The sequence below is a fragment of the Coffea eugenioides genome, chromosome 4, assembly GCF_003713205.1.
Source record: "Coffea eugenioides isolate CCC68of chromosome 4, Ceug_1.0, whole genome shotgun sequence".
NCBI classification, from domain to species: Eukaryota; Viridiplantae; Streptophyta; class Magnoliopsida; order Gentianales; family Rubiaceae; genus Coffea; species Coffea eugenioides.
In genome coordinates, this window is record NC_040038.1 from 4,254,892 (window position 1) to 4,269,494 (window position 14,603).

Genomic DNA, 14,603 nt, shown 5'->3' on the forward strand with positions numbered 1-14,603 from the left:
CAATTTTTTTCTCCAAAATACTTAAACATCAGTACTAATGATCTTTTTCTTTTTGTCTGTCTTCATGTCTGAGCCTCAATAATCTAACTCGCCTTTCCTTTCTTATTTATGACTTTTGCAAAGGTTGATGATCCTTTTAGTTAAATTTATCTTATATTCCGATTCCCTTAACGGCACTTCTGCTTTTGTTCATTTTGTCTTTCTATTTTCTATCCTCTACCATCAACTTGAGAGTTTTTTTTTTTTTTTTCGAAGGACATCAACTTGAGAGTTGGGCAGTAATAGGGACCCAAATGCCTAAAATGTCGTGGTCTTATTTGGGGTCCAATTGTCCCCCACCCCTACTTATGTAGGCGTTATTCTTTAAAGCACGTATGTATTTCTATAGTGATTTATTATTTGCATCCGGGATGCAGAGTGAGTTTTTTCATTTCTCTTATCTCTCACCTCGTGTGAAGGTGACAAAGCACGTGCACAAATATCACCTAGTCTTTCAATTGGGCGGTAGATAATCAGTAACGTAACTTCTGGCCTATGGGTGCCATCCAGCTCAAGTAGCGCTCGAGTTTTGATCACTGCCAATGCTATTGTTTGACTTCGAATAAGTTCGTGACGTTAAGCTTGGACTCGGCTCAACGCACTGGAAAATAATGTCGAATTCAAATCGCATGATATCAAGTAAACTGTAAACCTTGTCGAGTTTGAGTTTTGAACGTTGTTTCATGTAAATTTATTAAAATATAAATTCATAATAGTCATTCCATAATTACAATATATAATATAAAAATAATACAAATACTTAATTAAGCTCATCGAACATTCGAGTAATACTCAGATTTGACTCACGTACGAAGCTAGTGGCTCGAATTCGGTCAAATCAAGTTCGATCCGAGTGCTTGACCAAGCTCACGAGTGGCTTGGCTCACCCAGACCTCTATTCGGCCTGTTTGGCACTTAAGTTTTTTACCCTGTTTTTAATGGACAAAAATTTTTAAAAACTTTGTCTATAATAATTTGTAAAAAAATCTCAAAATTTTAATATACACACCCTAAAATATTCAAAAACAAATAAGTTTTTCTTTTTTTTTTCCCTTCTTTTGTTTCTCCCTCTACCTCATCCTACCATCGCTAGCTAGTGGCGTCAGCATTATCCTTTTTTTCTTTCCTCCTCTTCTTTCTTTTCACTCTTCTCACCTCCTCCCCCTTTGGTTGCACAACGGGTCACGCGACCAAAGGGGACAAAGGGAAGAGAGAGGGTGAGGGGGAAGGAGGAGAAAGAAGGGAGGAAGGAAAAAAAAGAAAGAAAGAGGGATGCAGTGATAGTGATTGTCGCGGTAGGGAGGGAGGGAGGAGAAAGAAGAAGAAATGAAAAAGAACAGGAGAAGGAAAAGAAAAAAGGGCAAATTTTTTTTTTTCCAAATCCTTAAACAAAACAAAAGTTTTTCTACAATTTCTATAATAACTTACAATAAAATTTTATATAAACACTCAAAAAAATCACCATTCAAATAGACCCTTCATTTGGATTAGAGCTTTTAGAAGTGTTTATAGAAAATTGTACAATGGCGATGTGATATATTTGACAAAAAAATTCATTAAAAATGTATTAAAGAAAATATTTCAAAATTAATTTCTAAAAAATTTATAGTCACAAACGGTACCTAAGTTTTCTTTGAAAAAGGAAAAAAGAAATGCTATCTTGTAAGATTGTGGGCGGAATGAAATCATAATGTTAAAGTGCACACGGAGAGTGAACGGTCATTAATCACTTAATCGTGCTAGCTCTTATCTTCGTGTTAATGAATGCTATTATCAGGGAAGGGCCTAAGTGAAATAATTATACAAAGACAGTAAATGACATTATTGTGAAAACTTTGTGATGATATTTCTCTGTCTAAGTTTTACTATTACAAGTGCAGATTACGAGTTTGTTGTCGCTCCTACCTTTTCCCTCCCATCCCTTCTTATAATTTAGGAGGACGTAATTGTGAAACCCATCCATTTACTTTTCTTTTTTCCTTGTATTTGATGCTGTCTTTGTTTCTTAACCTTTCACTCATTGTATTTACCATCGTGTCTGTCTAGATACATTAATATCGTGTCAGCTCATAGTGTCTAAATTCGTTGCATCTCAATTAATGTATTGTAAACCTTTATAGTACCATTACAATTTAGTCATAATTCCATTTACCAGGGTTGATACTAAACCACTAATTCGCGGAGTTAGTGGTCAGAGAGTTTGAACTCCCATCTAATAGATCAGGGTTTAAATCTTGATTGGCAGGTTTGGAGTAGAAAGAGAATTTGGGAGTGGGGGAGGTAAAAAAAGAAAAATCCGGGGTTGACACTAAAAGGTTCATTACACATAATGAAGTCAGGCAATAATCAATTTTGAGTACCTCATTGAACAAATTGGGCTGCTTGCTAATACATGTGTATTATTTTATATCTCAAGTTCCACTTTTCTTTTCTAAGCTGTCTACCCTTTCCATAGTGGGTAATGGTGCTTGTAAAATGTTACAAGAGATTTAAAAAATTTAGATTAATTGAAAAGACAGAGAAAAAAAAATTAAGATTAAGATTAAAATTCTTTGACAAATAGTGGTTGATTGGTGTTTAATTTCTAGAACATGGGCAAGATGTCTGTTGTCTTCTGATAAATTTAAGCCCAGTGGACTGTAGGCCGACCAACCATTACCCAAACACTCCTCCATTCCCCAGCCCCCCCACCCAGAGAGACAAGTTTCTCCTAATAAACAATTTGGTCGAATTTCAGCCCAGAGGATTGTAGGCCCACCAACCATTACCCAAACACTCCTCCATCGCCCCCATCCCACAGATTGAGACAGAGAACTCTTGAAAGGTAAACGACGAAGAGGAAGAAGAAGAAACGAAAGAAATGTCGAAGTCCTGCAAGGGTCTTGCCATGGAACTGGTCAAGTGCCTTAGTGAATCCGACTGTGTTAAGGTAAATCCCTTTCGCCTCATCAGATAATCCCTCTCTGTATCTAATCTCAGTTATCACCTTTCACCCGTTGTTAAAATTTTCTACCAAGAATGACAAACCGTGAGGTAATATTGAGAATTTGAGCTTGCAAGCCAGAGTTCTTTCTGCTCTCAAATGGGTTTTACGTTTAGTTTCTTATTCTTAATTAAATGGATGAAACTTCATAGCTGTCTCTGACTAGGAGGGGTCATTTTGGAGGTGATCAATAGGTGTTAGTAATTGTTATCTGATTTGATATTTGTTTCTTGAGCTCGGGGATTTGTTAAAAAGATTCAATTTGGTGTTGAATAATGCCGTAGACCTGCAGGACGTTTGTCTTTGTTGACGTGATGGGGTGGAATTTGTGTAGGTTGAGAACAGGCCGTATAGGGAATGTGCTAAGGAGAAAACCCCTTTAATTTCCAGTGAATGTGTGGGACTAAGGGAAACATATTTCAATTGCAAGAGAGGCCAGGTATCTTTACTTTCGTTCTTGTGTTTTTTCCCCTCCTGCCTTTATAACTTCAAGGTTTATTGTCTTGCTTATCAAATTATGAAAAAAGAAAGAAAGAAAAGGAATAAAGTTTGGTTGTTTTATCATAATGCAAAAACACAAGATTTGGTGTGCTAGGTATTTACATCATGACTTTGCTTTTACTATAGGTATTTTTCATTTCATGGTGCTATAGAGATCTCGGCATGTTTTGGATGTTCTCAGCTGAATTGTGACTTTAAGCATGCTTAAAATTCCTTCTTGCACTGTCTTTGGTTGCCAAGGGAAAAGGAATGAATTAGTTTCAAAATACTCATATTGACGTGTAATTAGCTGTTTTGTATGATCTTTTGCAACTAATTGACCAAAAAATGGATATCCCGGAGTTTAGGCTTATTAAAGTTTACAAATTAAGTCACTGACACCTCTAATGCATTTCGGCGTCTTTTATATCCAACGGACAGCCCTATCATGTATCCACACACATATATATGTATGTATGTATGTATGTATGTATGTGTACAGATATATACGTATATATATATGTATGTATGTATGTATGTATATGTATGTATGTATGTATCTACACACGCGCACACACACATATATTTCAGAGACATATTATCTAGTCAGAGCTTGCAAAGGCACTGTCTTGCCTCAGTATTCTCTTAGAAAGAGTTATTCTGTGGATATATTTGTTCTTGGATTGGACATAGCATTTGCTTGAAATAAAATACCACTTTTGCTGCTGATTGTCAAATTAGGATGCCATTTAATTATCTTTTGACTGACCTTGAAACCTTCGTGGTGTGAAAAAGAACTTGCTAATGTTCTGCACTTTAAAAGCTAGAAGCCTCCTGTCATACAAAGGAAATCTTATTATATCAGAAGTGTAAATGGGTAATTGGTGAGCAACTAGTCTAACCATGTAGTGCAAGCCATTGGCACTAAAATTTTCAATATTAGTATGTATTAGCAAGCTTCTATCTGATGGCATGAAACCACTAATGGCTGAATTGCTCTTTTGTTTGATTGCAATGAAACTTTCTGATTTACTCTCATCCATTACCTTGATGAGAGAAAATAAGATATCATATCCCTCAAACTTTGATAGCATTTAGACTATTCTACTCTTGACCATATAACTATTGCGTAGTTACAGTTCATCACTTATCATGTTCCAAGTGAGGTTGATTTATAAGTGTTCTGTCTTTTTAGTTTTCTGCTAGTTTAGTACTTATAGCTGCACTTTTAGGTTATTGTAGCTGAAGATTCAGTTACGATTATCCATCATTTGTGTTCTCCTACTTAATCTTAATCTTTATGTTGTCATCAAAACTCTGAAGTCACGTATACATCAGGTATAGAGGGCTAAGCAATAATATGTGTTTGAGTCTTGTGCATGCGGTGCTTCCTGAAGAAGTAGATGACTGAAAATGGTTGTTGTATGCCCATACTTCTATGAAGTAGAGTGTTGCTTTTCCATAGTGTTAACTTTAATCCTTGTCCTGCTTTTGATGCTATCTGAATGTTGTAATCTTGCCCCGGTTCTGATTGCTCAGCATTCTTTGCCCATATGACAACAATTTCTTATTTTTGAAGATAATCGGTAAGGGAGTAATCCTGCCCTTAATCATAAAGGCCTCTGTGGAATTGCAGCTCTTAGATTATTCAAATAATACTGCTTTTCAGAAAATGTGAATCTACCAACAAATTTAACTTTATTTGTTTGCATTGCTAGTTCCATTACTTCACTTTTCGTGCATGTCCAGGAAACTAACGAAATCTTCCTGCTTTTAGGTTGACATGAGAGCTCGAATACGAGGCAATAAGGGCTACTAATTGGAAGAGTATTCTCACACGTCCTGTCTGATTTAACCGGGCGATGATTCACTTGCTTAGCTTGGTGCATGGTACTTGATGAGTGAATTAAAACAACAGGCTAAATACTTTCTTCTGAGACTAAAAATAGGACTTCTGGGAACCCTTTCAAGAGAGCTAAACATAAGATAGTATGTGTATTAAACTTTGATGTTTGGTGTTGATTGAACTATGCTGGGGACAGATAGTTGGTTTCCGTTATGTTTGAATTGCTTGGAGGCAACTATAATCTTATTTCTTTTTGTTCACTGGTTGTAGTAAAGGACCATAAGCTTCTTTATTCTGCTGCCTCTGCGCGTATGCTGCGATCTTCTTCTCCACCATTTTCAGTGGCAGACTGATAGGTTATTGGATAAATTACTTGTAGGAACCTGGATTAGATTAGATGCATGATGAACTTTCATCTGTTCAGGATTTCAATTTCCTTATTCTGATCGCTCTAATACATAATGATGCTTGCAAAAGATCATTATAGTACAACATTGTGATTTTAACAGTTGAAGGTGGATGCTTAAATATGAATTGAATTACTCCCCTGACGCATCTTCTTCCTGATTTAAACTGTCAGCTTTTTATTGTGAAGTGGAAGAAAAAACCATTTTCTCATGCCCGATGGTATCTGTGTTCCACAAAAAGCTTTTCACGCTCCAACTGAGAGAGTTTCTGAGACAATCCCTCGTGTTAAACTCATAGAAGTGTCAGATTTTTTTATTTTATGAGGCTGTAGATCGAGCATATACAAGATTGTTTTTTTTTTTTTTGGCTATTTAGGAAGGAAAAAAAAAAGAAGGGGGACTGTAATTAATCACCAAATCAATTTTTGTTTGCGAAAAAATTTGGAAAAATAATTTGAAAAATGGGAACATATGAAGTACACACAAGTTTTTTTTTTTCCCCTTTCTTTTCTTTCTTTTTTGCTACTGAGGAAGGCAACCAAAAAAGGGACTGTACTTAACCACCAAATAAATTCTTTTGGGAAAAATTTGAAAAATGGGCACCAAATTAAGTAAAAGTGTGAGTCCTCTTTCATGAATATCCTTTCTTTTCATTACCCTTTTTTCCCCCAAAATTTCCCCAAAAAATTTTTTTTTTGGTTGCAAAGGGGCAAAGACGTGAAATCAAGATAAAATAGAGACGACAGGGATGTCTAATCCCACTGACTGGCACTGGCTCCTTTTTTTGATGCTCGACGTATATTTAGTCAAATCCTCGTACTCCCGCGAACGACCATAAACCATCGTTCCCATGGCGCAGCCGGCAGTAACGGCACCCATGCTTCCGCCTATCAAGGCTGAACACGATCCCAATCCACCACCTCCGCAACCAGAAACTACCACCCCTATCAACCAAGAACCACAACCCACCACCACCACCACTTCCCCCCCATCTCGACCACCACAAACCCCGTCATCTCCTCCGTTTGTCCCATCTTTTCTCAATTCAATAACCTACCTCCGCGACCTGTCCGCCGCCCTTGAAACCTTCCACAGTTGCTATTACGACCTCCAAGCTCACCTCGATTCCATTAATTCCGCTCTTGATTCCCAATTATCTCTCCAAAAATCCAATCTTTCCTCCCCACCCCGTGAAATTTTACCCATTATTCCCCTCCCTCCGCCCACCTCCACCCGACCGCCATCAAACCCTTCTCCAGTAAAAGAAAAAGAAAAAGGAAAAGGGAAATCATGTCAATCAGAGCTGGAAAGCCTTTGTACATTAATGTCTAGCAGGGGGCTTCGGAAATACATGGTAACTAATATTGGAGAACCGGATAAACTCCGAGAAGAAGTTCCAAAAGCATTGGAACTCTCGCCTAATCCGGCAAAATTGGTTCTTGAATGCTCTGGGAGATTTTTTTTGCAAGGGAGTAAAGCTTATACTAAAGATTCCCCCATGATTCCGGCGAGGGAGGCTTCTGTTTTAGTGTTAGAGTGTTTTTTGCTGATGGAAAATGAGGGTGGCGATGATAGAGTGATTAAGATTGAGAAGGCGATTAAAGAAGAGGCCGCTGAGGCTGCTATGGCTTGGCGAAAGAGATTGATTAATGAAGGAGGTTTGGCTAAGGCTAGTGAGATCGATGCCAGAGGATTGTTGTTTTTTCTTGGGTGTTTTGGGATACCTGCGGGGTTTAGAAATGACGATTTCAGGGATTTGGTTCGAGCCGGTAATGTAAAGGAGATTGCAGGTGTTTTGAAGAGATCAAGTGTTCTTGTCACCAAGTTTTCAGGTCTCATTTTTTGCGCTTAAAAAGATATTAAGAAACTTTAATTTACATTTTGTTTCGTAGTAGATATTTAGATGCTGTTTTAAGCTGTTGATTTATATGCTTTTGATGGATGCTTATAGTTTGTTTTTGCTTGTGTACTGTATGCTAACTATGTACTTCATTTAACTATTAAAATCCTAATTCCTAATGTTGTGGTTAAGCGTATTACAGGAACATCAGGTGCAGCAATTCGTCGTGCCTTAGTGTAGTGTCTTTAATAAAAACCTAACATTTGAACATATTAGGATGATTAGCTAGGTCTTTAGAGAAGCAGGAACAGTTCACACAAGTGTTTTGGTTTGTCAGTACCTTGTTGTTGAACTTATTAGACTCTCTAATATGAGAGCCACAAGTGAAACTATTGGCAAAATACTTGTAACTGATAGATGTCATTGTCATGGTAAATGCTTTTTTTTTTTTTTTTTAAATTGACTGGAAAAGATGTTCAGACCAATGTGTACAGGACTATGAACCCATTACTGACTACAAAGGCTGGCTCAAGTAAAATGTTAAGCACTTTCGACTATGGTAGCTTAGACTGCCAAACTTTATTTGGTCCATATAAATGGTTTACAGTTATAGTTAAGACTCTTTAGTGTGTTTGTTTAATTAATCATCTTTACACTCTGGCATCTTGAATTTGCAAGAGCAGCTAAACTGGATATGCTGTTCTAGAGAATTTTTCAAGTAGCCTTGTGGGCCAAATAGCTGGTTTCCTCTTTTGAGCAGCAGATGATGCATTTTGCAACTTTTTTAAAGTTTTTAATTTGCTTTTTTTCCATGTTTGCCCACATATAATTTACCAGTTCCATGCATGTTTGTCCTTTTAGTAAATAGTTCTCTAGTTAGATGGCACCTGATTTTCTTTTGTTGTGATGGGTGATTTAAGTGGCTCCACTGACTGTAAACTAGATCTTCCTATAAAAGTTTATTGAACTATTGAACCGTGTGTTTAAGGTTTATCTTGTTTGATAGTATGTACTTGAAATGCACACTTTGCAGCTGCAATGCTTTGAGCAGCTTTCAAGACATGTTACTTTCTGATTACATCCATTTCTTGCCTTCTTTGCATTAGCTTGTTCTTTTTTTTTTTTTTTTTGCAACTTGAACTATTTGCCCATATTTAGTTACCTCTACTCTTCTTTTCTTATTTTTCTTTGTAAAAGTAATTGCATTCTTAGAATGTACCTAGGTGAGTTTGCTGTACTAAAGGTAGTTTGTATTCATAGCACTTGTTGTTTTATATGTGGTCTCTGGCCAAGCAATCTGTTTTGTCTGTTTCAGACATAATAGGTTGGATGGTGAAGAATAAAATGGCTGTTGATGCTGTTGATGTTGCTTGTACTTTTGGCTTTGAGGATAAGTTCAATCCTCAAACAATTTTGACTTCATTTTTGCGAGAGTCTAAAGAAACCTCCAAGAAAACGAAAAGTTCAACACAGGGTTCATTGGCTGCATTGGTAGGTTCAGTTTGAGCTCAGAATTGTTTGCGTCCTTTTTGTCTTGTTTTTCATCTGATTGCAAGTTGCCTGTTTTTGCAGAATGAGGCAAAGAAGAAGCAATTGTCTGCTTTGACATCTGTTGTCAAGTGTTTGGAGAGTCATAAAATTGATCCCTCAAAGCTTCTACCAGGATGGCAAATCAATGAGAAAATCAAGAGCTTGGAGAAAGATATTGCTGATTCTGACAAGCATATAAGGGAGAAGGCAGTTCCAAAACGAAAAGCAGATCAAACTGATTCTTCAAATTTGAAGAGCCAAGAAGTCAAACGGTCACGTTACACTGGTCAAGGACCACAGCAGCAGAAAGTACATATTCATATTGATAGCGAGAGGAACATTCTGGATGGAGTCCATGGACACATAAACAGATCTTATGCTTTACCATCTGCATTGCATGGAGCTGGTGCAAGGTTGTTACCAGAGGGCATTGCTTGCTCTGTTGTAGGAATTGGTGGTGATGTCCTTGGAGCTGGAATAGGTGGTGGTATATCGGGAAGTGCCCATAGTGTTGTGCGAACTGGTTCTTATGCTGGAGTCCACAGTGGAGCACTAGTAGATGCAGCAGGACATATAATACATTATGATGGTCACCCATATGGATTGCGGGGTGATACAGCCGTGAGTGAACGGCTGGCAGCTCCTGCTTATGCTGCACAACCTCCATCTTATGGGCTTGCTGGCTTGTATAAGCGGACATCACCATCCTTGGACAACTTTCCAGGGTTGCCTTCTAATTCGACAGTAGCACATAGGAGCTCTGCCTCTGATCTCTATCAGTTTGCTGATTCTATTGTTGAAAGCGAATCATATCACAGTGGTGGTTCGCGCGCGGCTGGTGCAATTCCTCCTGTTGTGCCTGCTCACCATTCATCCTACTTGTATTGAATTTTTGGAATTAGTCCGCTCGTCGTAGCCTGATAAGTTTTTGTCTAGGCTTTTTTAGTTAGCATACATAGTGAAAATGAAGGAACAAATGAGGGTTAACTGATTTGATATCGAAAGCTCCACTCTCCAGCAAATTGCTGAATATTTAAATATCATCTGCGTCTATTCCTTCTTATGGAGTTAAATGGAAGGCTTTCACCCTCTGGTGTTAATTGTGCAGGCAAGAAAAGGGTGAAGTTGAAGGCTTTGATCCTCTTGTGTTAATGATCCTTTGGTCAAGGTTTAATGCTTCTTGTGGAAACGGCTTATGATCAAACTATACAGGAGTAAATGATTCATTCAAAGACGATGCCTATATAATGACTTTTCAGTTGCCTTCAAAATCATCTGCTTCTGTTTCTATCATAAGAAAAACAACTTTATGCATCATGATAGACTATAGCAAATAGTTTGCATTCACCGTATATATTTGGATTTGGATGGTGTATTGTTTAAAATATTATTTTTAATAATTATTATAGCACTTTTTTGCGAATTCTTTGGATAGTGTATTATTTAATCTTTTTTGTGATTAATTTACGTGAAATAAATAGAATTTATTGAAAAATGTGTTGTTGATATAAGCACAAAAATTATTTCAAATAATGACATATTTAAAGACTGTCGCGTGATTTAAAAGTTTGTTATTACCAGAAAGAGAAAAGAAAAAAAGACACGAAAAATTCTTATTATTAAGTATTCATCCTGTTTACAACCAGAAAGCAAAAAAGTTTTCAAGAAAAACAAAAAGAAATTAACAAAAAGAAAAGCCGGAGGTTATATATGTAATTTTACACTCCTGCAGCGTCTAAATTTCAGTTTTAAGCTCAAGAACGTGGGAAGCTGAGGGTTTTGTTTCTGTCACTCTTGCGAAGCAGCAAAACCCCCCTGCCCCGGCAGTCCTCTCTAGGAAGTGGGAACGAATCATCAAAAGAAGAGTAGAACCACCACCAACAACCCAACCCGGAAAGAATGGTGAGATTAACAGCAGACCTGATGTGGAAAAGCCCTCATTTTTTCAATGCTATTCGGGAGCGCGAGCTAGATCTTCGAGGTTCCCTTCCTTTCTCTTAATTTACTACACAAGGTTTTACTTACGTTCTTAATTGACCTTCTTTTGATGCAATTACCTCTGAAATTTCTAAAATTCATGAAGTATATCCGTTGGATTGAAAACTCTTTTGTTAAATTAATTGCTACTATCTGTTTTTCTGTGAAGGAAACAAGATCGCAGTCATTGAGAACTTGGGTGCTACTGAGGTTAGCTTTCCCTCCTTATTTCAACGAGAATATTTTGTGGGTTTTTGTTTTTGGGGAATTTATTTGAATTCAAGATGCTGGTTTGTATGTTCAGGATCAATTCGACACCATTGATTTGTCCGATAATGAGATAGTGAAGTTCGAAAACTTTCCGTTTCTTAACCGGCTTGGCACTTTGTTATTGAACAACAATAGGATTACTCGAATTAATCCCAACCTTGGAGGTGAGACCCTTAATACAATTAAATGTTAGTGGATATCATGCTTCAAAACAAGTTCCTTCTTTTTCTTCTTTAATTAACTGAAAAATGTTTTTACTTTGTCTCATTTTAACGTTGCAGAGCTATTGCCAAAGTTGCATTCTTTGGTCCTGACTAACAACAGACTGACTAACTTGGTTGAGATTGATCCACTAGCATCGCTTCCCAAGTTGCAATTCCTTAGCCTGCTGGATAACAATATTACAAAGAAACCCAATTATCGGTTGTATGTCATCCACAAACTTAAGTCTCTGCGTGTGTTGGATTTCAAGAAAGTGAAACAAAAGGTCAGCGTAATTATTGCTGCAACTGATATGTTGACTTTTATTTGCTAAAGTTCGGGTTGCAAGTGCTTTAATACTGTGTGCTTGTTTAGTTTTGAGACTGGAATATTGGATTTTTTTTTGGGAAATTAAACAGAAACTTAAGCCAAAGTTGAGAGAGTTTTTTATTTGGTCGCTCCAACTCATAAATAACAGAAGTAAATAATTATTCTCTAGTGGAAGGGTGTTAAATATTAGCAATCATATGGAAACAAATTGAGAATGTGAGCATTTTGGTGCTGGCTGATTACATCAATGATTGAGAAAGTAAGTTATATAGTGTTTCTTTTCAACCATACATTATAGCATAACTTTTGCATATGGATTTTGACCTCTCACTACTTTTGAGCTTAATTGGTTTGGAATATTTATATAGACTTTTTTCTTTTTCGTTGAAACAGGAGCGACTTGAAGCAAATAGTCTATTTGCATCTAAAGAAGCTGAAGAAGAAGCTAAAAAGGTATCTACAAAGACATTTGAACCCGGTGAGGTTCCAAGCACCCCAGAGGTTCCAAAGGAGGAGCAAGCACCTAAAGCAGTTGCTCCTACACAAGAACAAATTTTAGCTATTAAGGTATTCTTGTCAGATTTTATTTTTATTTTTTTTTTTCAGAAACTGAACTATTGATTTTAAAAGCTTAACTTTTCTATCAATTCTAGATCCCAAGGAAAATTTTTTTTGTTAGTTTCAAGTTCATGATTATGGAGCATTTTAGTACATAAAAAGCAGTTTCAATTTGTACTCCCAAAACCTAAGATTCTTCTTGTGACTGCTGTTCTGAAATTTATTCTTCTTGCTTGACTTTGTTCTACTGCCCTACCTGTCTTTTGGATGTGTTTTGCTTTAGTTTATTAACATTCTGGTGTACATCTGCAGGCTGCAATTGTGAATTCCCAAACTCTGGAAGAGGTGGCAAGGCTTGAACAGGTGAAGTTCTTTACAAGTCCATATGAAGAATTATAAACAACATTTGATTCTGCTCTGATCTTGGTGGTCCTTTCACTGCATAGAATACACATAAATTGTAATCAAAATCACCTATACTTCCCTTTGTTTTACAAACATGTGAATTTGAAATCTTTGAGACTAAGTATCTTGAAAAAAAAGGCATAAAGGAGGTTATATGCATTTTGTAGTGAAGGAATTTTGACTATTGAGATGGAAAGTACTCTCTGGATGGAAAGTACTCTCTGTCAAAGGGAAAGAAGGAATGGTGCAGATTTTCAGTCTGGCAAATCTGTTACTCATTTCCATCTTTAATTCTAGTTCTTCAACCTTTACTTTTCTAAATTCCAGCTGATGCACCCAATGGTGTTAACTTTTGTGCAGGCACTGAAAACTGGCCAACTTCCTGCTGATTTAAACATTGGAGAGATTGATGATGCAGGTAAAAGTGAAAATGCCAGAGAGGACAAAATGGTTACTGATAGTGAAGAAAAAACCAATGATCAACCTGGAAAGGCTGAATCTGAAAATAAGAATGATGGTCCTGAAGAAATGGAGCAGGTCTTGCCACGTAACTTTGTCATTACTCTTGCTGTGAACTTCTTGTTTTGGCCAGTTACATAAATGTTGTGACCGTAGTAAATAGAATTTGCTTGAGAAAATCTGGTCATTAATCTGAATTGATTAAAAACCCCTTTGGAATAGCTGAAATGATCATAAATTTTGTTATAACATATGAAAACTGCTACAACCCGCTTGCTCAGCAAAAATCTAGCTGTGCTTGACCTATTCCTGAATTGTCACTTTCAGCATCAACCGCACACATTTTCACTGCATGGTATAGTACATGAATGATTAACCAATTATCTGTTCGGCTCACTTCACTTTTGTATTAGGCCTCTTCAAGATAGCTATTGAACATTGGTATTCTTCCGACCTAGTTCCTAAATCACAAGATTCACAACTTACTGCTGCTAGAAAATCAGGATATTGACATTTCATAAACCTTAGAACTTATTTATGACGGGCTACTCTGCTTTCTTCTTTTTCCCTTTTCTCCTTATTCGGTTTTGTGCAGTTTTATTGATGACTGCAGCTATTACTTGAGCAATTATATTTACTTGTGTGCTTATCTCAAGCATGCAATGACGATTCATACTCACATCCCCTAGTTGATGGCTTCAAAATGTGTAAAGCAGTTTCCCTTCTTCACACAAACCCCCCCCCCCCCCCCCCGGGGGGGTGGGATTAAAAGTGTAGGGAATAGCTAATGTCTCATTCTAGTTTGATTTCTTTATGTCCTGTAGCCCAGTTTTGTTAAACTGTATTATTTGCAGAGTGCAAAACATTTTTACAAGTTCTTTTCAAGTATCAAATGAACTTTGTTTTAGGTCTAATACTTTTCAACTGTATAAATTGTCAACTTTCAGGAGTAAAGAGTGGGCTTTGCTTCATTTGCAAGTTTTCTGGAGTACTGAAAAGCGGTTGACAATTTGAGGATTATGGCCTGCAGCTCTTTTTTTTTTTTTTTTTTGGTTGGTCGGTCAGATACTAGTTATGTCCAATTAGAGATACACTTATGTACTCCTAACCACGTTTTCGTAACCATTGAACTGGAAGCATATTAGTCATCGTTAGGTTAAGTTGTATCTTTCAGAATTACCTTTTGACAATTTTGGATTCACCAAAAGGCAATGAAGGTAGAATTATAGCCGTATATGCTTGCAAACTTTGTGATTAAGTTTTGCTGAAGAATGTGTA

The 14,603-nt window shown here is 36.9% G+C and overlaps 3 protein-coding genes across 3 annotated transcripts; all 3 read left to right on the forward strand.

Annotated features, from left to right (window-relative positions):
• Nucleotides 1-2,834: 2,834 nt before the first annotated feature.
• Nucleotides 2,835-5,829, forward strand: LOC113768173 (cytochrome c oxidase assembly factor 5). Its single transcript, XM_027312430.1, has 3 exons — nucleotides 2,835-2,968; nucleotides 3,357-3,461; nucleotides 5,280-5,829. Exons 1-3 carry the CDS (start codon nucleotides 2,900-2,902, stop codon nucleotides 5,319-5,321), a joined length of 216 nt encoding a protein of 71 aa, XP_027168231.1. The 5' UTR covers nucleotides 2,835-2,899; the 3' UTR covers nucleotides 5,322-5,829.
• Nucleotides 5,830-6,561: 732 nt separating this feature from the next.
• On the forward strand, nucleotides 6,562-10,277 carry LOC113768787 (protein FRIGIDA). Its single transcript, XM_027313272.1, has 3 exons — nucleotides 6,562-7,587; nucleotides 8,911-9,086; nucleotides 9,168-10,277. Exons 1-3 carry the CDS (start codon nucleotides 6,606-6,608, stop codon nucleotides 10,011-10,013), a joined length of 2,004 nt encoding a protein of 667 aa, XP_027169073.1. The 5' UTR covers nucleotides 6,562-6,605; the 3' UTR covers nucleotides 10,014-10,277.
• A 622-nt stretch (nucleotides 10,278-10,899) lies between these two features.
• LOC113769538 (U2 small nuclear ribonucleoprotein A') lies at nucleotides 10,900-14,571 on the forward strand. Its single transcript, XM_027314009.1, has 8 exons — nucleotides 10,900-11,106; nucleotides 11,272-11,312; nucleotides 11,407-11,536; nucleotides 11,654-11,859; nucleotides 12,297-12,470; nucleotides 12,774-12,824; nucleotides 13,227-13,403; nucleotides 14,273-14,571. Exons 1-8 carry the CDS (start codon nucleotides 11,025-11,027, stop codon nucleotides 14,276-14,278), a joined length of 867 nt encoding a protein of 288 aa, XP_027169810.1. The 5' UTR covers nucleotides 10,900-11,024; the 3' UTR covers nucleotides 14,279-14,571.
• Nucleotides 14,572-14,603: the final 32 nt, after the last annotated feature.